We start from the raw sequence: 22,405 nt of genomic DNA, 5'->3' as shown, positions 1-22,405 counted from the left end.
AGTATGAACAAATGAACGAATAAATTGGTGCAAAACAGAATGCAGTTGTTCTCATACTCTCACTCACTTCCCATGACAACCTGTGTTTTCCCCTTCTCTGATTGATCATGTAGTTTTTCATGGCTTATCCTAGCAATGCCTTTTTTCATTAGCAAAGTATGGTTTTGAAACTTTGTTTTTAAGTTGTGAGATTTAAAAGGTAGAGGTGAGGAATGAGCACCATGTGACCTTTTAACAGACCACCAACAAACACTGCTTCTCAATAGATTATTTTCTGTCCCATTGAGGTAGATGGATTGTGTCTGTAATTCCCATTAGTGCTAATGAATTGTAGGTATAAATCCCTCAAGCAACAGGAGAATAGCCCCTAAGTGAAGGTTCCGCACAGCCAAACAGTTATAATTCACAGGAATCTAGTTAGATCCATGTCCTGTTCACAGCTATGAATCTAACAAGGTTCTACGCTGTTTTTGTCAGGCACCTCTGTTATCCAAGTGACAGCAACAGATGCTGATGATCCAACCTATGGGAACAGTGCCAGGGTAGTCTACAGCATTCTCCAAGGACAGCCATATTTCTCTGTGGACTCCAGAACAGGTAATTTCATTCAAGAGAAAAATCAGCCAAGAATGTGACATTTTCCATTAGCTTCCATTCAGTATTCACCTTAGGCTTTACTGTCAAAATCCAAATCATCAATGACCATGTATCCCATTGTTTCCCAATAAAGCACTGAGAGGGTATTAAAAACATGAATGAGAAATGGTCTGTCTAGTCCAGCAACAATTGTAGGCTTGTGCAATGGAAGGAAAAAAGCAATTAACTTTAGTGGACAGCGCATTGAACCTGAGAATAAAGCAACATAAGTAAAATGAAGATTAAAAATGAAATATACAGAATGGACAAACTGGTGTGTTGAAAAATGAATACAGAAAAAAGCTTTATGTGGGTGCAAAGCAACACAGTCTTCTGAATCACCTTTTTTGCCAAAATGTTAGTATGTATATTACAAACTCTGTTACAGACAATTGCAAGACGCATTCTTAAAGACATAGGCTTGCAGAAAGTTATCAGTTTGATTGCATATGATGAATAAGTATTACTTACAGGTGAGCTCTAGTTCTACTTTCTTTTTCCCTACATGGGCAGTTCCAGGGAAATGATGAGCAACTAACCATCACCACTTCTCAGGGTCTTCCTGCTAGAAATTAGCAGAGCCACCATATATGTGTCAACAGTACCACTTGGCCAATGCTGTCAAAGGGAACAGAAAGATTTTTTAAAAGGCTCAACAAAGTACAACTGCCCTGTCACTCACTAAGGGCGCAATCCTAACCGGCAGTTATGCCGGTATAGGAGCCCCTGGAGGGTCACAAACGTGCCATAAACCTGGGAGCTGCGCCGACGCACGGAGGCAGGCAGAAGCCTCCACGGCGGCTCCTGCACCACCGCTTGTGTTGGCGTTCTTGTGCCAATGCAAGTGGCAAAGGTAGGTGTGGGAGGGCGTAGGGAGGGGGTGGGGGTGTTTCTGGGTGGAGGGAGGGCGGTCCGGGGCAGGCGCATGGGAAGCCGGGGGCGGGGCTGGGACCTAGCAGTTATGCCAGATCCCAACCCCTGTCCCTGGGGAGAGCGGAGTGGTTTCATGCCACTCCGCTCTTCTCGGACTTGTGCCACCTCCGAAGGTAGCACAGGTCCGAGGAGACCCATTGGGGCGAGCAGCCCTTACCCACGGGTAAGGGGAAGAGCTTCCCCTTGCCCATGGCTGAGTCGCTGCACCCCACAAACCTGCTTTGGATGCAGCACAAGCCTCCTGGCTTGCCTGCTCCAGTGCAGGTTTGGATTGTGCCCTAAGAGCCCAATCCTATCCAGTTTTCCAGTGTCCATGCAGCTGTGTCCGTGGGGTGTGCACGGCTTCCTGTGGTGAGGAGGCAGTCACAGAGGCCTCCTCAAGTTATAGGAACATTTGTTCCCTTACCTCAAGCCTTCGTTGAAGCTATACTGATGCTGGAAAGTTGGATAGGATTGGGCTCTAAGTGAAGATCATCAACCAGACCTACAAGCACACTCTGGTCCTGTACCAAGGGTTAAAGCTAAACAGATAGAATTCCAGAAACCAGCATTATTCAGAAGTGCATAAAGCTGCAAAACCACCTTTCACTCACATGGTTGTCAGTTTGCTCTTAGTTTTCCACAAGGAACAATAGCGTGATGATGTAATTGTTGCTTCCAGATAAATTTCAGCTGAAGGGACTAGCAAACATATAGTGCAACATTGCAGCTATGGTTTGGAGTTTGGTCAGGGGCAGCCCAGGTTAAATGTACACATTTGGTCCCTGCTGTGTATATGCAACATTGGGCAGAAATGGCTTAAAGTCCATACTTGGCCAGCGTCACCTTTGGTTGCTCACTTGGCTTAACCTCCCTTACATGTTGATGTGAGGCTAAAAGAGAGTGAGAATGGTCTCTCAGCTGTCAGGTTACAATGAGACAGTAATAATAAGAACACATCAGTTCAAAGAAGACATAAAGTCCACAGACGTCCACAGACGTTTAAGTTGGGCAGCCTCAATCCTATTGAAATTCCCCCACACTGATGCAGTGGAGCCAGCATGGCTTGTGCTGTATCCCGTAGGGAATTTTGCAGTCTGGAGGTTTCCTTGTCCTGGAGAAAGCCCCAGTCATGGCAATTGCTCTACTCAGACCTATGCCTGCTAAATCACCAGTGCAAGTCCAAGTGGATCCATGTTGGTGGATCTGGCCTAGGAGGGGGGATAGGATACAGCTGTGCCAGCACTGCTGATCCCACCCCCCTTTAGGGCCCAATCCCATTGCCCCCATCCCATCCACCCCTCACTTCACCGGTGAGTAGGATTGTGCCAGAAGGTAGTTGAAAGTGCACAACACATTTTATCTGAAGCTGCAAAGGGCTGGAAGTAAAAAATTGTGAATAGAAAAGTTCTTATAGCTCTAGGTGAGTTATTTCAGATCTGTTTTTGTTTTGTTTGCATAAGCTTGTGATGGATTGTATAGTATACTTTCTTTTTGTGTGCTTGTAATGGACAACACAACTATTGTTTCATCACAACCACAGATTTTGTGCCCACTAAAAGTCAAACACCATACTTTTGGTTATGTTTCTGTGTTGCTTGTGTCTCAGGTTTGCTGGACATAGTGTAAGGAATCTGAAAGCCTTTCCCAGAGAGAGAGAGAGAGAGAGAGAGAGAGAGAGAACACATTGGTTGAAAGCTAAGTTATAAAAATACTGTAAAGAGATTATCTATTCTACCGGGGGTCTGAGAGTGAGAGACAGAGATAATAAAGTATTAGCTAAAAGTGCAGAGCAGTTTAGCCCTGGAAGGAGGCACACTTTTTCAGGAAGGAGCAATAGTAGTTAGCAAAAATAACCATTGCACCAGGAAGGTCTTGGCAGGCTTTATCTGAGAAAGCCTGCTGCCACCTCATGTTCTGTATCAGTAAAGCTCTCTGACTGAAAAATGGACTTCCCTGTTCTGGATGGTGGGAATAAGAGAATCCTGCCTCTGTTTCCATGATGATTTCTATTTCACCACCTGCTGGCATCACTTCTTCGCAGCACGTGTCTGCAAAGGTAGATATGCAGTTTTTGCAAAGCAAGTCCAAATAACTATTGTACATCACGTGTGTTGTTACTTGCACTCAGCTGGATAGTGCGTCATGTTCCCAATTCATGAGTACAGACATCACTCAAAGCTGTGTAATGCAGTTCTGAATCATTGTTGCTCTTTGCATGCACAATTGGTATAATTGCACAATAACTTGAACATGAACATAACAGTCATCGCCTTTTTGTGTGTGTGGATTTGGCCATAATATACTAACAGTTCAATCCTAACCAACTTTCCAGCACCTATGCAACTGCACCATTGGGGTGCACACTGCATCCAGCAGTTGGGGGGGCAGTCACAGAGGCCTCCTCCTCAATGCTTATTCCCTTACCTCTCAATTGGTTGGGGTTGTTCTGTAAAACCTGCTACCTATTTGGGACAGCAAACGATAATAAAGAGTTTTGTAGTGCCTTAAAGGCTAACAGATGTATTTATTTAAACAGAAAAATGCACATAGGAAGGAGAAAATCAGAATCTCTAAAGTTAACATGGTTACAAAAAGTAATTACTATGGGCAGGAGGTCTGGTCTAGAGGGTAGAGCCTCCGTCTGCCTGAAGATAACATCTACAAGGTCGCCAGTTCGAGGCCACCGGCACCGTGCGACCTTGGAGCAGCTGACAAACTGAAGCTGAGCAATTCCATCTGCTCTGAGCGTGGGAGGATGGAGGCCAGAATGTGAAGCCAGATCGGAATGAAACACCTTGAAAGTAGTGGTTCTTGAAAGAAAGAACCTTCTTTGAAATTGTAAAAATCCCTATTTAATAAGGGATTTAAGTAAAGCCTGCCTATGTAAACCGCCTTGAATAAAGTCTTGAATAAAGACCATGAAATGCGGTATATAAATACCTGTTTATTATTATTATTATTATTATTATTATTATTATTATTATTATTATTATTATTATTATTATTATTATGATGTCTGCCCACTAATCAGAGAATTTTAATTCATTGATCAACTGCCTTTAAATAATGAACTGATCAACTAATTTTATTTTTAAATTCATGTTACTGAAATCTCAGTAAAAATGAAATTTTAGATACCAAAATGTGAGGAGATTGCGGAAATAACAGCTACTACTCACTTTTAGAGGAAAATGTCATTTTTAATGTTTTCTTTTGCATTCCCTATAGCTTGACTGAAATAGCCTCAAAAATAAACAACTATGTTCTGACGAGTGAACCTGAAATTGCCTCCCCCCCTCCCCCACAGATTTGGATTACTCAGGCTTGAAGTGCTAATAAATAAGAGAATAAACTCTTCTCTAGTAGAATCTTTGTAAGAAGCAAATGGGAGAACAGGGGACAATTCTTCTTTCACTAACTCCTATGTGAACCTTTCATAGTACTTTCTTCAATGAATCACGAGCAATTTCACTGACATCCTTGGAGGAGAGCATCAGCATTGAGGCCACAAAGTCCTGAGAGCACAGTCTATCCTCCGTTTGAAAAGAGCAGGGGTAGATCTTTCTTGGATATTTCGAAGACACTGTTTTTGTTTTGTTTTTTTAATTTTCAAATAAATTAATAATTTGTTACTTTGTCCATGTTGATCACCTGAAATGTCATTTTTGCTTTCATTTTTCCCCCTGCCATTTTCATAGGCTTAATTAGGACTGCATTAATGAATATGGACAGAGAAGCAAAAGAATATTATGAGGTGATTATCCAAGCCAAAGATATGGGTGGACAGCTGGGAGGATTAGCTGGCACAACCACGGTCAACATCTCACTCTCTGATGTCAATGACAATCCACCCAGATTTCCACAGAGTAAGTATTTGTGTGCAGATCTCTGGGATGTTATCAAAGTGAGAAGAAATGATAAATTTATTATTACTTTATCATGCCATCAGCGTGCATAGCACTTCACCAAGGAAGAAGAAGATTACCACCTCCAAGGAGCTTATAATCTAAAAATTTTACACAGGGGATACATAATGGGCAGTAGATAAAGGTGAAGGGAACCTGGGGGAGAATATGAATTCTGTTTTGTCACACATCTTAGGCTTGGTTTGAAAGGGGGTGAAAGCTAAGAGGCTGTGCCAACATCTTCATGAAATAGATGGCTTTTGAGGGAAGATTTGAAGGAAGGGAGTGTGGTGGTATCATGTAAGTACCGTATTGTAAAAAGGAGTTCTAGGCATGGAAAGGCAAAGGGAAAGAATGGAGTCATGCGAGAGCAGAATAACATTGGACAGATGACGGTAGAAGAGCTGAAGGAGAACAGTAGTGGACCTCCCCAGCCCCACACCCCGGGGCAAAGGCCCACTATAGCACCCCCCTGCAGGATGCTGCTGCCCCCATGCATGCAAATCCACCCCCCACTTACCTGCAGCATACGGTGCCTTGTGCAACTCCGAACATGTCAGAGAAGCCTCCTGAAGGTTGTCCGATGCTTTAAGCTGTGCTTCCGGCAAACCAGAAGCACAGTTTTCGACCACGTCAGGAGCCTCAGAGAGGAAGAGAAGGGTTCTACAAGCTGCCTGTAGAACAATTATTGTGATAAACTCATTTGTACTCTTCTATGGAGCTTTGTAAGTGTCCTTGGGCTTTTGCTATGGCATGGGAAAGGAGGAATATAAATCTCTCAAATAAAATTAAATACTGATAGAGATTTTGGTGAGGGCTGTGTCAGTGCAGTGCAAAGAAAGGAAGCCAGTTTGTAGAGAGGTCAAGAAAGGATTGAAAAGAAATTCAACAGCAAGAGAATTAAGCAAATATACTCCAGAAAGTTGGGGTCAAAGGGCAGGAGGGATTGATGGATAGTGTTTTGAGAAGGGAGGCATGGTAGACCAGTGGTTCCCAGACTTACCTGGGTCACAACCCCACAACCCCTTCTTCCCAGCTGAGCCAGACACCGCCATCTTGGAGCTCGCAAAATCTCATGAGATCTAAGATGATGGTGCCAAAATCTCATGAGATTTTGTGAGATCTAAGGTCGCAGCACCAAACCTCATGAGATTTGGGTACCATCATCATGGCCCTCACAAGATTTTGCATGATCCAAGATGGTGGCATCCAGAGAACAGATAGGATGGGTCATTGGAGACATCCCACTGCACCCCTTTGAGTGTGCCACAATGCCCTAAGGCAGGGGTGCGCAATAGGTGGATCGCGATCTACCGGTAGATCGCGAAGCAAAATGAGTAGATTGCGGAGTGCCGATCCTCCCCTTCAGGTGCCTCTGGGAGGAAACGCCAGGAGTAAGGCCCATTGTACTCAATGGGGCTTACTCCCAGGTAAGTGTGGCTAGGATTGCAGCCTCACAGCCTAATCCTAGGCATGTCTACTCAGGAGTAAGTCCTGTTATACTCAGTGGGGCTCAAGGTACACCAACATACATTGTACACATCAATGTTATATGTTATGATGGCGCGAACATTGTAAAAAAAACTCTGGTAGATCTCCGGGCCTTGCTGGGTTTCAAAGTAGTTCTGAGCCAAAAAAGTGTGAGCACCCCTGCCCTAAGGCATCACCATGCACACTTTGGGAGCCCCTGCAGTAGACAATAAACTAGAAGAGAATGATATTATTGGTTATTGCTTGATTATTTAGCAGAAAAAAGGATTGTGGAAAGGGCTGTTTTCAAGCTTTATCATGTGAACTATTTGATCTGGTCCAGTAATGGCAGAACTGGCCACCAGGACTATTGTGATTTTCAAGGAGAGCTCTGTGACGTCCATTGGGAATAAGCTTTATATCAGCTGGGAATAAACTTTAAGTCTATTTTCTCAACAGCACAATCCTAGACATGTCTATTCAGAAGTAAGTCCCATTGTGTTATATGGAGCTTACTTCCAGGTAGGTGTGTTTAGGATTGCAACCCAAAAACCAATCCTAAACTGCCTGGCATGCGGGGCTACTGCAGTGGAGAAAATGGCTGCCCCGGTACCTAAGCGCACTGGGCAACCGCTGGCAGCTCCTTGGGAGAAGGGAGGTGAGAAAAGTAGCCCTGCAATGGGGCTATTCAATTCTTCAGCAGCCCTTGGACTGGTGCAGAATCAAGAGGCTTCATGTTGAACCACAAGGTCTGACACAGAGCTCAGGATCCAATGGAGCTGAGCTCCACCAATCCCACCCTCCTACTGCCCCACTCCCTCGCTGGCATACCTCCTCCCCACCCTCTCCCCACCATCCCCCACCTCTCCCCACCCAGAAACGCCTCCTCCTTGCCCTTCCCATGCTACCACCTACCTTTCCACCACCTGGCAACCACCGAACAGCAGAGCACCGGCTTTCTACTGGTGCTAGCCCATTGCTGGCTGGGGCTGGGCTAGCTCTGGCGCTGGGCTGGTGCTAAGGGCTTTACAGCGATGAGCTGGTGCATACTGTTTAGGATTGGCCTCCAAGTCTCCCAAAGTTTAAAATCCACTACCACATCATTCATCTTTTCCGTGTCTGTGGTTTCAATTGTTCACAGCATTACCAATCTGACTTTTCCAAAATGTTCACTGTAGTTTACCTTTCAGTAAAATTATCATACCCTGCTATTTTCTCCCTGCTCTTCATCCTCCAAGAACCGACGACAATCAGTCGTACCATTCTCAGTGTATGAAGACGATAAATGGTGCAGACTCTTGAGTCAAGAATTCACATAGCAAGAGATGGTAGAAAAATGAATCATTTCAAACTACAGTGCATTCAGATGGGTCAAGGAGGACTTTTAACACTGTAGATTTGTCTTTCCCCAGGCCCGCTGTTAAAGCAAATAAGTTATGCACCGGTTTTGCTCTCATTTCATTTCAAGTTGCCACAGGAAGCACAGATGCTTTGATGAAAACCATTTGAATATGCCTCCAAAATGCTGGGAAGCTTATTGAAACTTGGCAAAGAAGATTTCTATTTGTTTGGGCTTTCTCAACTGGATCAAACTCTAAGCTTTCCTAGCCAGGATAAAGGAGTTTCAGATTTGAGTCTCTATGGACTTTTCAATAGTGGTTGATGTATTTCATATCTGCAAGCTTTTTGATTTAATTATATATTAAATTATTAATTTATAAATAATTAATAATTAATTAATTAATTTATGACTTGCTGCTCTATGCTCTTTTTACCTTTTTATTACTTTTTATCTGACTACTGTTTTTATGATATGTGTTAATATGCTTTTATCTGTTTTTAAATTATGTTTTTAATCTGTTTTAACCTGTTGTAAGCTGCCTTGAGTCCCTTCGGGGAGAAAGGCGGGGTAAAAATAAAGTTGTTGTTGTTGTTGTTATTTAGGTCCAACCAGATTTGAGCACTTCAAAGGTCTAATAATATAATTGGTACAACTCTCCTATTGAATTCAATGTGGGACTTGAAAGTGCTTAATTTTGGCTGACTCAATTCCCTTATTAATTAATTTATTTAGTCCCAGTCATTTTTTTTTCTTTCCCCATTAACTTCTTTTACTCAGAACATTATCAGATGAGTGTATTGGAGTCCGCTCCAGTCAGCTCTACTGTGGGACGTGTTCTTGCTAAAGATTTGGATGAAGGCATTAATGCTGAAATGAAATACAGCTTTGTAGATGGAGATGGGCTGGATGCCTTTGATATCACCACTGATCCTAATTCCCAAGTCGGCATCATCACAGTGAGAAAGGTAAGAAGTTTATATTCCTCAGCGACAAAGAACTTGTTTTTGTCTGTATTTTTATTACCTTTATTACTTTATATACAGGCGTGCACCCCTTAACAACCTTCCAGCCAGCGACAGGTCATATATGCAACAGCCACTGTTGGTCAGGAGGTCGTACCTCCCAAACCTCTGAAACTGAGGGGAGCTCCACTCCCCTCACCTCTGGAGGCTCTTCTGAGCCTCCCAAGGCAGCATGCATCAGCACGTTGCCTCTGTGAGACTCAGAAGACCCCAATCGCACGAGAGATGTGATGTCCAGTTTCCCAGAGGAAACTGGAAGTCATGTCTCTTGCGCAATTCCAGCATTCTGAGCCTCCCAGAGGCAGTGCACAGACACACACTGCCTCTGGGAGGCTCAGAAAAGCCTCCAGAGGTGAGGGAAACAGAGCATCCCCTTGCCTTCGGAGGCTTCACATAGAATCAAACCCCACCTGATGACAGGGATACCAGTCCACATTCCTGTCATTAAGCAGCGCACAACTGTACTGCTTTCCAGCATTGTGTAAAATGCACAAGATTAAAACAGCAATTCACTAAAATATCCATCCAATCAGCTTAAGCCAGCAGTTTCCAAAGTGTGAGTTGTGACTCACTTTTAGATCATGAACCAAAGCACAGTGAGCTGTGATCTGGGCATTAATAAGGAGGGCATTCTACATCACTTGGTCCCAGTAGGGGGCTCGCACTGCCAGAACTAGCATTCCAGCAGAGCAAGGTCCTTTATGGTGGCACAAAAGTCAGGCCACCATTGCTCTCTTCTGGGTTGCTGCTGTAAATTGGCAGTAATGTGGTGCAAACAGGAACAGCTCCAGAGTCCTCTGTTGGTACCGTTAAGTTGCTGGTGGCGCATGTTACAGGTGGGAAGGGTGGGGGGAGGGAGGTGGTGGATCTGGCAAAACCAGCATGTTCCAGATTTTGTTCCCTATTTTTGAAACTTCTCTGGCTCTTTTCTCTCCTTGGACGTACTCCAACAAAATGGTTGACTTATGTTCAAGGAAACCCAGAGGTGATTGGAATAGAATTGGGCAGCAAGGCTGCAATCTTATAGAGTTTCCTGGACATAAGACTAATTGAACACAATGGGACTTGCATCTGAGTAAACATGCATAGGATTACAATGTAAGGCAATCTAGAGAACTGTCAGAGTGGTTACTGTACTGTCTCTCCTACTGTCTATAACTGAATAATACTCTTCATTTTATAACTGCCCTGTAACATTTATGCAAAGATATGCAAATTAACTGCATGCTCTAAACTACTCTAAAAGAGAATTATGTTATCATAAAAGTAAGCATTTCTACCACTGTTTCAACACAAACCATCTCAGTGTGCAACGCCACCTTTTAAATAACCTTGTAATTTAATTGTCCTACGGGGTAACCAACTTATTCAGTATCTGCATTTGAACTGCATCCACATTTCTCACTCTAGTGGCCAATAAAGTAATCTAGAGTGAGCCATACAGTTAACTGTAAACCCATAAAAACTTGTTTTTATCTTGCAACTTGAAAACCCATCGATGCTCAGTAGGCTAAGTGATGCTGTTTTGAAATGGGCAGCTATGAACTGCTGTTTTTTAGTGCTGCATATGTGAGTGACATTTAAGTCCGCTAGTCCTATTTGACGGATTATCAGAGCAGTTTACTTGGCTGAGGTATTTGTTTCCATGTTCTGAGTTGGTGCCTGCACTCTCACACATACTAGACATCTCTACAGGCTTGTGACAGAACATATATTTCATGTCCAGAAAGGACATGGGTTAGGCTGTGCCCCCCCCACACACACACACACTATGACAGCCCTCTATACCTACCTTTGAGGAGATGCATAGGTGATTGGGCAGCCTACTGGGGGGAAAGTAAAAAATATTTTTATTTTGGGTAAAACATATGGGTTAATATGGGTTGAAAATATATATTTTGTTTACCTCCTGCTGGCTGTCTGATTGCCCCCCACCTCCGATGGATGCACATGTGCTCCGTCAGCAATCTTTGCATTGGTCCCAACAATGGGGAATATGATTGGACAGTTAGTCACACCTAAATTTACCTTGGATCAAGGCTACTACATGTTTAGATGAATGTGTCCAGTGCTTTATGTGACTAGCTAACAATGTAAAGCAATGAAGGTGTCAAATGTATTGCTGCAAATGTATGCATCTTATTAGCATAGTAGTCATGAGAAAATGACTGGATGACAATGGCTTCCTGTTGACTGTTCACTGGCAAACCTGGGTTTGCTGCTCCTGAACACACAAAACATTCCTCAGTGGGAATAATATGGGTTAACATATCATGCTGTGCTAAAAATAGTTCTTACTAATGAATGCATATGCTAAAAATGAAAGTAAATACAAGCCACTGTATTGAGTCAAAAATTCCAGTTCAGAAAATGAACATCTTCCAATACAGTCTTAGTTCCCAAAACTGAGACAGCTGCTTCAAGGAGTGCTCATTTTGCTTTGATCAAGAACTGAGCCAATTAAAAGGATTCCATTGCTAATATTCAGCATTAAACTTTCCATTATGTAAGAGTAAAGAGTTTAGAACCATTGTGTTGTTGGAAATTAAATTATCAGCAGGAGGTCTCAAAATGTTCTGTAAGACCCCTTGCAACTATTTTCACATCCACTTTTATGAAAGTTCTTTGGTCATTCCCATGCCTTGCTTTGCTGTTGTCACTGTTTCTTTTCAATTATCATTTTATTGTTACACAGTTAAAGCACACATTAAGTATCACTGCAGTACAATTTTATGCATTGATTTCCTTCCTATGTAAAATACACCAGCAAAGGGTCATGAAAACTCAGCATGGAACAAAACTTCCATCTACAAAAGGGGGATGTCAGCATGGTGCTTCTTTGTATCACATTTGCTTTGCAATAAAGCCCCTCTCTAAAGTTTCAGCTATAATAATAAAGGGCATATAAGACAGTGAAAGTGGAGTATATTTGAGTCTCATTGATTTTAGTGAAATAGTTAAGCATGTGCTTAACTGTTTCCCATTGAAATGAATGGAATTAATAGTGCTTAACCATAGCTGGAATATGCCCATTTAAATTATAACAACGTGCGGTACTTCCACAACACTTCTTCTCAGTGCCCAAAGTATATCCTAAGTGTGCAAAGTATTTAACTTACATTATCTCAGTAATTCTTTGCAAGAATGCTGCTAGATTAGTTAATATAATCATATTACAGGTGATGGTGGTTAAGGTAAAACACAAGGGCTTGACTGAAGCCATTCAGTGAGCTCATGGCTGAGCTCTGATTTTATCCAGGGACTTCTAGCTCATGGCTCATACTCTTAACCTTTTCTGTAGTTCACTGGTATACGTTATTCATTCACAATAGCTGTTCAGATGTTCTTATAAACTGTCACACTTTGCTCACACATGCATTCATTAATAGCAGATGTCCCAAAGGAGACAAGTTTCAACATATATGTCACCTGTTAGATCAGGAATTGCAGACATAAATTGGATGTGAACCAAACATGCATGTTGTCTATCCATATGCATTCCTTTCAATGAGATGTTTCTTTGAGTATGCATCCCTGTATACATTCTGGTCAACTAGTTATTCAGAAATACAAGACTTTGCCGCAGGTTTTGCAAATCTATGTGATTGCTTAGACCAGGGGTGCCAAACATAAGTTGAACAGCCCAGGTGCAACCCCCGGAAGCTCTTTATTTGGCCCCCATGATTAGGAAGTTCAGTTCCACTCTTTCAGCAGTGCTGCTTCTGCTGAGACTTTGGGAGGAAGAGATAGAAGGAGATCTCCAAAGGCAAGGAACGCTATGGGGGAAGGAGCAGACCAAGAGGGGTGACATAAGGAGACACTACTGAAGTGCTGACAGAGCCCAATTATCACGCAGGCCAGCGGTGCCCAAACCCCAACCCTGGGGCCACTCGCGGCCCTCGAAGACTACCAATGCGGCCCTCAGGGAGACCCCAGTCTCCAATGAAACTCTGGCCCTCCGGAAACTTGCTGGAGCCCACAATGGCCCGACACAACTGCTCTCAGCGTGAGGGCGACTGTTTGACCTCTCGCGTTAGCTGTGGGATGAGGGCTCCCTCCACTGCTTGCTGTTTCACATCTGTGATGCAGTAGTGGCAGCAAAGGAAAGACCAGCCTTGCTTTGTGCAAGGCCTTTTATAGACCTTGAGCTATTGCAAGACCTTCATTCATTCATATAAGTTCCATTTCTAGTATATTAATTTATGTAAACTTATGTAAATTTATTCAAATTTCAAATGTAAATGAATTCTTTTTTCCCCCGGCCCCCAACACAGTATCAGAGAGATGATGCGGCCCTCCTGCCAAAAACTCTGGACACCCCTGACGCAGGCCACCACTTCTGCCAAGGCATCACTTCTCAGACCACTTCTCAGCTGCTATGAGCTATGGTGACGCTGTGACAGAAGCAATGCTGCTGAAAGGGCAGCCCATGTGATAATTGAGCTTGAAAATATCAAGATTTTAACATTTTTGCTTCTGTTTTTAGCAGCTAATGAGCTTCTATGTGAGAACAAAGTGCTTATTTCTGGCCATCATCTACTTAATGTCATCACTTCCTGCTTAATGACATTATTTCCAGCCCTCAGAAAGTGCCCTGAAAGCTATTTAGCCCACTGTTTGAAACAAGTTTGACACCCCTGGCTTAGACGACCTCCACTGCCCTCTAGTTACTGACCATTGGGTGGTTATAATACTTTCAGGCTCACCTAACTAGTAAAGGGAAGAGAAGGCGCTAATGCTGTGGCTATCATGTTTACCCAGCTTATTTGTATAATTCAGTGATACAGTTTTAAATGGAATATGTTTTATTTTAGGGGAGCTGGATTATACTAGTCCAGTGGTGTAATTTCATAAAGTTTAGGCAATACTCTCTTATTACTTTCTCCTTCTTTAGCCCTTGAGCTTCGAGAGCAAGAAAACCTACACTTTAAAAGTCGAAGGTGCCAATCCTCACCTGGAAATGCGCTTCCTGAACCTAGGCCCGTTTCGTGACACTGCAACTGTGCACATCAGTGTGGAGGATGTGGATGAGCCCCCAGTGTTTGAGCCTAGCTTTTATTTTGTGGAGGTACCTGAAGATGTGGACATTGGGACCACCATTCAAATGATTTATGCCAAGGACCCTGATGTGACCAACAACTCAATCAGGTTCTTTTTTCAATCTCTCTAATATCCACTGTGTTAACATCTACATCCTGTTGTTACTTGGATGAGATGATTTGAACACTGATTCAAACTTTCCAAAGAAATGCTTCGATGACAGCCGGTTGGGCCATTTTGTGAAGTCAGAACCTCCATCCACCTGAACTTTGTTTCAGAGCCAAGAATGAGCTCAGCATCACATTCAGGGTGCACCAGCTTACACAGACAGCATGAGGCCATTGTTGGGCAGACTCACTCTTCAGTTTCAATGTCAGGATAAAGGAAAACATTTATATGGTAAACATAGCAGATGCAGCACCACAGATGCAGATACACTTTTAGAAATGATTCTTTAAAGTTCCCAAATTAAAATGGGAATTGGCAGCAGGGGTAGTAGTTGTATCATTCACCATTATAAGCACAGGCACTTTCCAGTAAGTGTCTGTAACCACATTCTATGCAATGTTCCCAACTACCATGGACATGTTTTCTGTGGGCAGGAGGAGGAATTATATTTTCCTAACAACGGCTACTACGTGTTGTGGTTTGAAAATGGAAAAGTGTTATACTCTTGAAACTAAAGCACTACTTAGAGCAAACCTATCTGGTAGTTTCAAAAATAAATTGAATCATAACTATGTATTAATTTATTCCATGAAAAAAGGTTTATTCTGTGATATAAGCAGAGAAATACAGAGATGTTCTCCCTTTTTGCACATCTCCCCATCTTCCCCATAGTGTCTCATCTTGGAAGCAGAAGACTTTGGAAAAAGTCTTTTTGCTGTTAAAACTCAGAGTAGCAGAGAGGTGTGTGTGCAAGTTTGCATGCCTTTCTGCTGCTTCTTTAAAGCTTAATAGAAGATAGTAGAGAAAACAGGGATGTTTTCCTTGCAAGCCGGAAAAGGATGGAACTTCTTTCTTCTCTGGCAAGCACAGAAATGTGCTGTCACCTTCCCGAGCATCTATCACGCTGGGTTTTCTTTAGATGAGACCATGCTGGAGACTTACTATGTCTTTGTAATATTTGCTTTATTTAAAAATATATGTGGAGGCAAAGAGGCTCACCTACAGGGTGCCAGATCTCTTTTATCAGTTCCCCAGAGAGAGATCCTGCATACCATGTTCTGCCAATTCACAGCTTTCCCTCTCCCTCTCTGTTTCTGTGTCTTCAAAACTGCCTGCTCCTGTTTCTCTCACATATAGACCTGTGCAGCTAAGGGGTGTCACCTTTTCCAAGAGCTCATAAATATCTCATTCAAAAACAGAGGGATTCTCAAGCATCAGGAGACCATATTCTTGCCATTAACTTCCACTAGGAAAACTTGCTATCCTAGACTTTTCACCAGTAATTCACCTAACAAAGGAATGACCAACCAGCAGCTTTACCACGAGCCTTTTCCCGAAGATCTGATTTACAGATCTGAAGGATCTACAGAACGGCATGAGACCCAAAGCATGCAGGTGACATTATTGAAAGGGAGGCTTTCCACCTGCAACTCTGAGGGGCAAGTGGAAAGCCTCCCTCACAATGATGTCACCTGTCCTCATGCCGGAGGATGGAGCAGGAGGGCAATGTTGGTGACCAGGGATAAATTCTACCTTCTGCTGTGACCAGGAATAAATCCTACCCTTGAAATTCTACCTTTATTCTGGCTCTGCTGGTAACTTCCTGGTGGGGAGATTATTCCTGAGGCCAAGCCACAGTGGGGCTTGGTTGTACTGTATTTACTCGTGCACTGATGACATTGAAATTGAACTGTTGCAATGCACACTTTGTGGTCTGCCTATAGATTGTTTAGAAACTGCAATTGATATAGAATACAACTGCCACTTTATTAACTGAGGTTATGTCACATCCCTGTTTCACTATCAGCACTGGTTGCCTGAGCATTTATGAGCACAGTTCAAAGTGCTCTTAATGGTTTGGGTCTGAAATACCTGAAAGTCTCTCTCTCTCTCTCTCTCTCTCTCTCTCTCTCTCTCTCTGATTGGTTCTGTCCACCTCAAAAGGCCATTAACCGAGTCTCCATTGTGGGTATCCCCACCCTGGTAGCAACTTGTGGCAGAACTTTCTCTGTTGTGGTACCTGACCTATGGAATTTACTCCTGATGAAGATCATGGCTTCACTTTCTCCACTGGTATTTGGGGAGGGGGGAAGACTTAAGAGAGAGACTCAAGAGGTTCCACTGTTCCACTGAGACTTTGATTTGATTTGCTGTATAGGGTTTTTTTTGTTATGCTCTGCTATTTTTCTAACTTTTATAGTTTAGGCTGCAATTCTGTACTTACTTTCCTGGGAGCAAGCCCCACTGAACACAATAGGACTTATGCCTGAGTAGACATATATAGGATAGCACTATTCGTTGTTTTAATTCTGTACTGTTTTATTACTTTTATTACTGCACTATTAATTTGCTTTATTTAAAATGTTGTAAGCTGCCTTGAGTGATTGAATTAGGAAAGGCAAATTATAAATGATTTAAATAAATAAATGCAGTTCTTGCTTAAAAAGAAAGGTTGACAAGAAAGCAAAAACGTAGAAAGTGATTACCACATATACTTGCCTATAAGTTGAAAAATTTTTGCCCAATAATTGAGTCTGGAAATCTGGGTCGACTTATACACGGGTCAATATAGTGGCTGAGGCAGGGGCCTCTGGGAAGCTTAGCGACTGTCTGGTTAAGTAGGGGTGGGACTGGGCTGAGAAGCAGGACACGGGGTGGAGAAAAAACGATAATTTGTACTAGTAATTACAGTATTCAGAGGCAGTTTAGCTTCTTCTCCAAACAGGAAGAGAAGTGAAGGCACTTATGGGAATTGTAGTCTGAGTGAGGGTTGCTGCTGTGGAAATGCAGCACTGTACTTCTCACAAAGCCTCCTTACAACTCCCATAAGCACCTTCATCTCCCTTCTAGTTTGGAGAAGGCAAATGCCTCTTTTTTTCCTTTTTGCTGCTGCCTCAGAACATTCCTGGCAAGTCTTTTTCAAAGAATTTTAACCCCCCAAGTTTACCCCCCCAGTAAAAAGTAAGCCATGATCAAGGCTCCCGTTGAAATCAAGCAGGCCTCCTTCTCTTTAGCAGAGCTGCGAAAGCCTCATTCCATTTTGCAAATGCTTGCATTTTGCAGAGGTCTGTTTTTTTTAAACACCAGGATGGAATCCTCATTTCCATTTGAAACAAAATCCCAGGCTACAATTCAGTGCACCATTACTTAAGAATAACACACATGGAAAGCAATAGGTCTACTTCTGAGTAAACAGGGTTGCAACTATGTGCAGCTGCACTTGCTCAGGTTCATTCCTTGTTGCTTGCTTCTCTGCTGTGAATTGAATTGCACACTCCCAGTTATATGTTATAAATTGTGTGTTATATGCAGAGCCTCTGGCTTAACTCACCAGGCACCTTAAAGAAGGATTTCATTAATGGTTCTACTAGTATGTTGTTTACAGTGCACTTACTCTGATAGTTTTTACAAAAAGTTTATGAAGACCTGAATTTTAAAAGTTAATGAATAAAAATTTATCTTAGGATCTTTTACTATATTTTTAATAAATTAGAGACTGTACTGTTCTTAGGTAAGTTACTAGTAGGTTATTTTTCAGGATCTTGCCCAGGTGAAATCAGACAAAACTATAGTCAAACACCCCCTCCCTACGTTTAACCCCTGACTTATCACAGAACATTTCATGATTTTTTTGCTCAAAACCTGCCTTTGACTTATGTGTGCGATTGAATTATAGGCAGGTGTGTGCGGTAATTGCTAGTTGCATATTATAAAGGTATTTTCCCATCAGCAGTATGTGTTTTTCCTAGACTAAAAATTACACGGAGCCCCTATCTCCTCAAATCCCATATCTGTTGATTCGGTTATCTGCAGCTTGGGTCCGCGGGGCCTCCCTGTGTGTGTGCCTCCAGAGGTTCCTCAGAGCCCAGCAGAATCTTTCCATCCACGGCCTCTGCCAGGCTCGGACTGAGCCCTAGAGCTGAGAAAGTCGCTTTCGGTTTCTTTGTGAAACCTGAAATGACGTTTTTAATGCCTTATAGGCATTAAAATGCCTTTAATTTTAATGCCTTTAATGCCTTTCATGGAGAAACCGGAAGTGACTTTCTCAGCTCTAGGACTCGGTCTGAGCTTGGCAGAGGCTGTGAATGGACAGCTCCTGCTGGGCTCAGGAACCTCTGGAGGCGTGCACACAGGGAGGCCCCATGGACCCAAGGTGCAGAGACTGTGGAAGAAATCTGTGGCTTCTGCTAGGCTTAGAGAACTCTCCAAAGGGGGGGGGGGTGGGAGGGAGGCATTTGCCTGTATCCATGGATAAGAGGACACGTCTATACCCCTTTTTGCAATTTCCATTCACACCATCACCTTCAAAAGCACAAAATGAAGCTGTCTTATACTGAATCAAACCACGGACTTATCTAGTACTATCTGTACTGAAAGAGCCCTGCAGAATTTCGGTTCCAACAGTACTTGGAGATACAAGTGACTGACCTGATCTTTTGCACTCAAAGCGTGTGGGAACTATGATTCCCACCAGTAGTTAATGTTTGCCTTTGAATCCAAAGTCATTGTACAACCCCAGCTACACACTTGGTTTTATGTGTTAACAATTCCATCAGGTTCCCAGATTCTTGCTCGCTGTTCACAAATTAGCAGTTCCTTAACACATTCATGCCAAAATGAAGAGTACCAGGTTTATGGAACGAACTGACCAGTTTTATTCAAGCATCTCCTTTTAACTGAATGCAGTGTTATCAGTGCTCGACAGCAATCCTAAGCATGTCTACTCAGATAAGTCTCACTGAGTTCATTAAGACTTACTCCCAGCTAAATATTTATAGGACTGCAGTCTCATGGCCCAATCCTATCCAACACTGGCAAAGCGGGGCAGCTGGGCCCATGCTGTATCCAGTGCTGGATTTGTGCAGATGGGTGATCTCCTTGTTCTCTTACCCTATGTCAAGCCCTAGTCTGCACAATGGGGCTATTTGGATCTGTGTCAGCAGTATTTATGGTGCAGAACTGAGTATCCCCTTGTGGGGCTTTCAGACCCAGGACAGGAGTTAGGATGCGGCAGAGGCCTGCACCACCGTCCCGGCCCCCTCCCCACCCTCTAGTCACCCCAAAACACCTCCCAATCCCTGGAATTTCCTCTACCTGCTTCACCGCAACCTGGCACAGCACTTACCTGCCCCAGCAGGCAGTGGCCAGGATGCAGCACCCATGGGATGACACAGGACTTCCCACCAACACAGCTTACTATTAAGGGTGTCAAAATGTGCTTTACTGCACAGCACCAGCACTACAATAGGATTGCGCTATTAGTGTATGTACTTTTCTAATCTTAACAGATCACAGTATTTTGAGTGATATGCCAAGTATATTAGTGAAATCAACACATTTATACAACTGTATATCATTTGTAATGCTGAATTATAATGGAGGTTATTTGGTGATGTATATAGGAACTTTGCAGTAATAACAATAATTCCACCAGAAAATGTTTTGGGACTTCCACTGATTTTTTTTTTTAATTAAAAAATGGCTATGTTACATTAGACAATTCAATTTTAGAAAGCCAGGACATGTTTCCGAAAATGCTTACTGGACATAAAAGAAACTCTCAAATCCTCTTATTCCTAGCTTCCTTGACATCTGGACTGCCCACATTGAGAGATGCTGATTGCTAAAAGCATGGCCTGATTAATTCAGAATGACTAAGGGAGATTATGTAAACAGTTCAGGAGACTTCAGTGCTGAGGACCAGTTATTAATAATAGGCAAACGTGCAGAAAATGCTGTACAAAGCCTCCACCTGTGATGCATGACACCAATGATTAATGCTGCGCCACTAATCACAAGGCCATATTCAATTTCAGATACAAGTTAGCCTTAAACTGTCAGAGGATGAATTTTTAATGGGCCTTTGCAAGAAAGTTCAATATTTCACAATCTTACAAAGCTTTTTTTCCAATTTCCTTAATAAATCTAGCATTCTAGGAAACATGTTCATTTTAAAAGGGAGGGAGAACAATGGTTGTTTTCTTTGTCCTGCTTCTTATTGTAATACAAAATGAAGTTATTTCTTCCCCTACAAGTCCCTTTACAATGTTGTGGACCGTATCTGCTCTTTGCTACCTAAATATACACTTTCTGCAGTCTTTTCTCTGTTCTCTGCATCTCTGTTTTCTCAGTAATCCTTGTAACAATGTCATAGTGTTAAGATCCCCATATTATTGGCAACCTTCAGTCTCGAAAGACTGTGGTATCGCGCTCTGAAAGGTGGTTCTGGAACAGCATGATTTCACCAAGGCTACTCACAGCCCAATCCTGAGCTTCCCATCACCCAGGGCTGCAGTGGTGCCAAAATGGTGGTCCCATGAGGCTGGGAAGCAGTGCCGGGGCTACTTGGGGTAAGGGAGCTTACGCTTCCTTACCTCTTGTAGCAATCAGGCAACCCTGACGGATCTCCTCAGATCTGCACCCGCTATTGAGCGGGCACAAATTTGATGAGACCCGTGTCAGTTCTCTCGGACCAGGAGGTGGGATAGGTTATGGTGGCAGCGTCCTCCACCATCTCTACACCTTCCCACCCTGCTCCCTCCTTCTGTCATGCCTACCCCCGCCCTTCTCCTGCCCCCAACCACCTCTCTCCCCACCCCAACTCAGTGTTCCACAACCCAGCGCTCACATGGAGCTCTGGGCGGCATCTGGGCCAGTGTTAACTGGCTCAGGTGTGCCATATGGCTTATTTGCAACAGTGCAAGCCAGGGGCGGGCTGGCGCGAGCCCTTTAGGATCTGGCTCTCTGTGAGTTGAGATTGTAGCAAGGATTTCTTTGCTCATAATTTATGCTCTTAACCACCAAATTATGGCATGCACACTGTATTAATACTTATACAGCACTTTTCCTAAGCACTTGGACAGGTTTACGTATATTGTCTTAATAACCTTTAAACCATCTTGAAAGGTAGTGTTGTGCAGCGGCAGACCAACCTGAAACACTGCATGATGCAGCCTTGTTCCCGCTGTCCCTACAAAACAAAAAACCCAGCCACTTAGTATTGCCCTTGTGTGGTTTCTTCAACTGCAGCAGTGTAGGTTTTCTGGCCTGATTCAAAAGGACCATGTGAATGAAGGAGCTTCTTCATATATCAAACCAGAAGTCCTGCACTTCAGTGTCTGAAGAAACTACACCTGGTGCAAGAGAAAGAGGGGGGTGATCCACTTTCTGCTCGTTTTCTGCAGATGGAAAGCTGATCAATGCAGGTTGCATCTACGACAGGTTGGAGGGAAGCGGTGGCAATGGCTGACTGAGTGAAGGGTACCCCAAAATTTCCTCTCACCCCCTGTTCAATCTGCTGCTGATGCAGCCTATCTCACCTCACCTTATGAATGGGATGCCCCTGTAAAAAGACTATTTTGGAATTGCAGTGGTTGAGTCAGTTACCAAACCACTTTTAAAGGTTGATGTCTGAGCCAGAAGCAAACCAAAGAACTACAAAATATTGATTTGCATGAACCTTGAAATCTTCTTTTATTGGTGCAGTTCCCTCAACATAATGCCTTCTCAATGTATGCCTTTACAGATATTCCATTGATAGAAGCAGTGATCCTGGACGGTTTTTCTATGTTGACATTGCAACGGGTGCTTTGATGACTGCAAGACCTCTTGATCGTGAAGACATTTCGTGGCACAATATCACTGTGCTGGCCATGGAGCTAAGTAAGGCAAACAAAATTTGTGGATAAAATTGAGGAAGATATCACAACCACTGTTGACAGATTTGTTTCAACTTGTGCTGGTGCAGATGGGAACACTGGCTTTCCCCAACACCCTTTATTGGTTTTATTGATGCTTTGTTGATATTAAACAGCAATATTAAATAATATAAGCACATTCTCAATCTCTGTTACTTTCCCATATAACCCGCCAATCCTCTTCGTGTTATTTTTTTTTTATTGTGCTAC

At 43.0% G+C, this 22,405-nt stretch overlaps 1 protein-coding gene across 2 annotated transcripts in view; it reads left to right on the top strand.

Moving 5' to 3' along the window:
• CDH20 (cadherin 20) overlaps positions 1–22,405 on the top strand; it is a 57,361-nt gene that overhangs the window by 16,994 nt on the left and 17,962 nt on the right. The window contains exons 3-7 of one of the 2 annotated variants that reach the window (XM_066626173.1): positions 478–597; positions 5,250–5,417; positions 9,046–9,233; positions 14,185–14,438; positions 22,024–22,160. In XM_066626173.1, coding sequence (XP_066482270.1) covers positions 478–597; positions 5,250–5,417; positions 9,046–9,233; positions 14,185–14,438; positions 22,024–22,160 — 867 coding nt within the window. The remainder of the gene's footprint in view (positions 1–477; positions 598–5,249; positions 5,418–9,045; positions 9,234–14,184; positions 14,439–22,023; positions 22,161–22,405) is intronic. The other variant, XM_066626174.1, reaches the window with a different exon arrangement.

Source organism: Tiliqua scincoides, chromosome 4, assembly GCF_035046505.1.
Source record: "Tiliqua scincoides isolate rTilSci1 chromosome 4, rTilSci1.hap2, whole genome shotgun sequence".
NCBI classification, from domain to species: domain Eukaryota; kingdom Metazoa; phylum Chordata; class Lepidosauria; order Squamata; family Scincidae; genus Tiliqua; species Tiliqua scincoides.
This window is presented reverse-complemented; position numbering and strand designations above follow the sequence as displayed.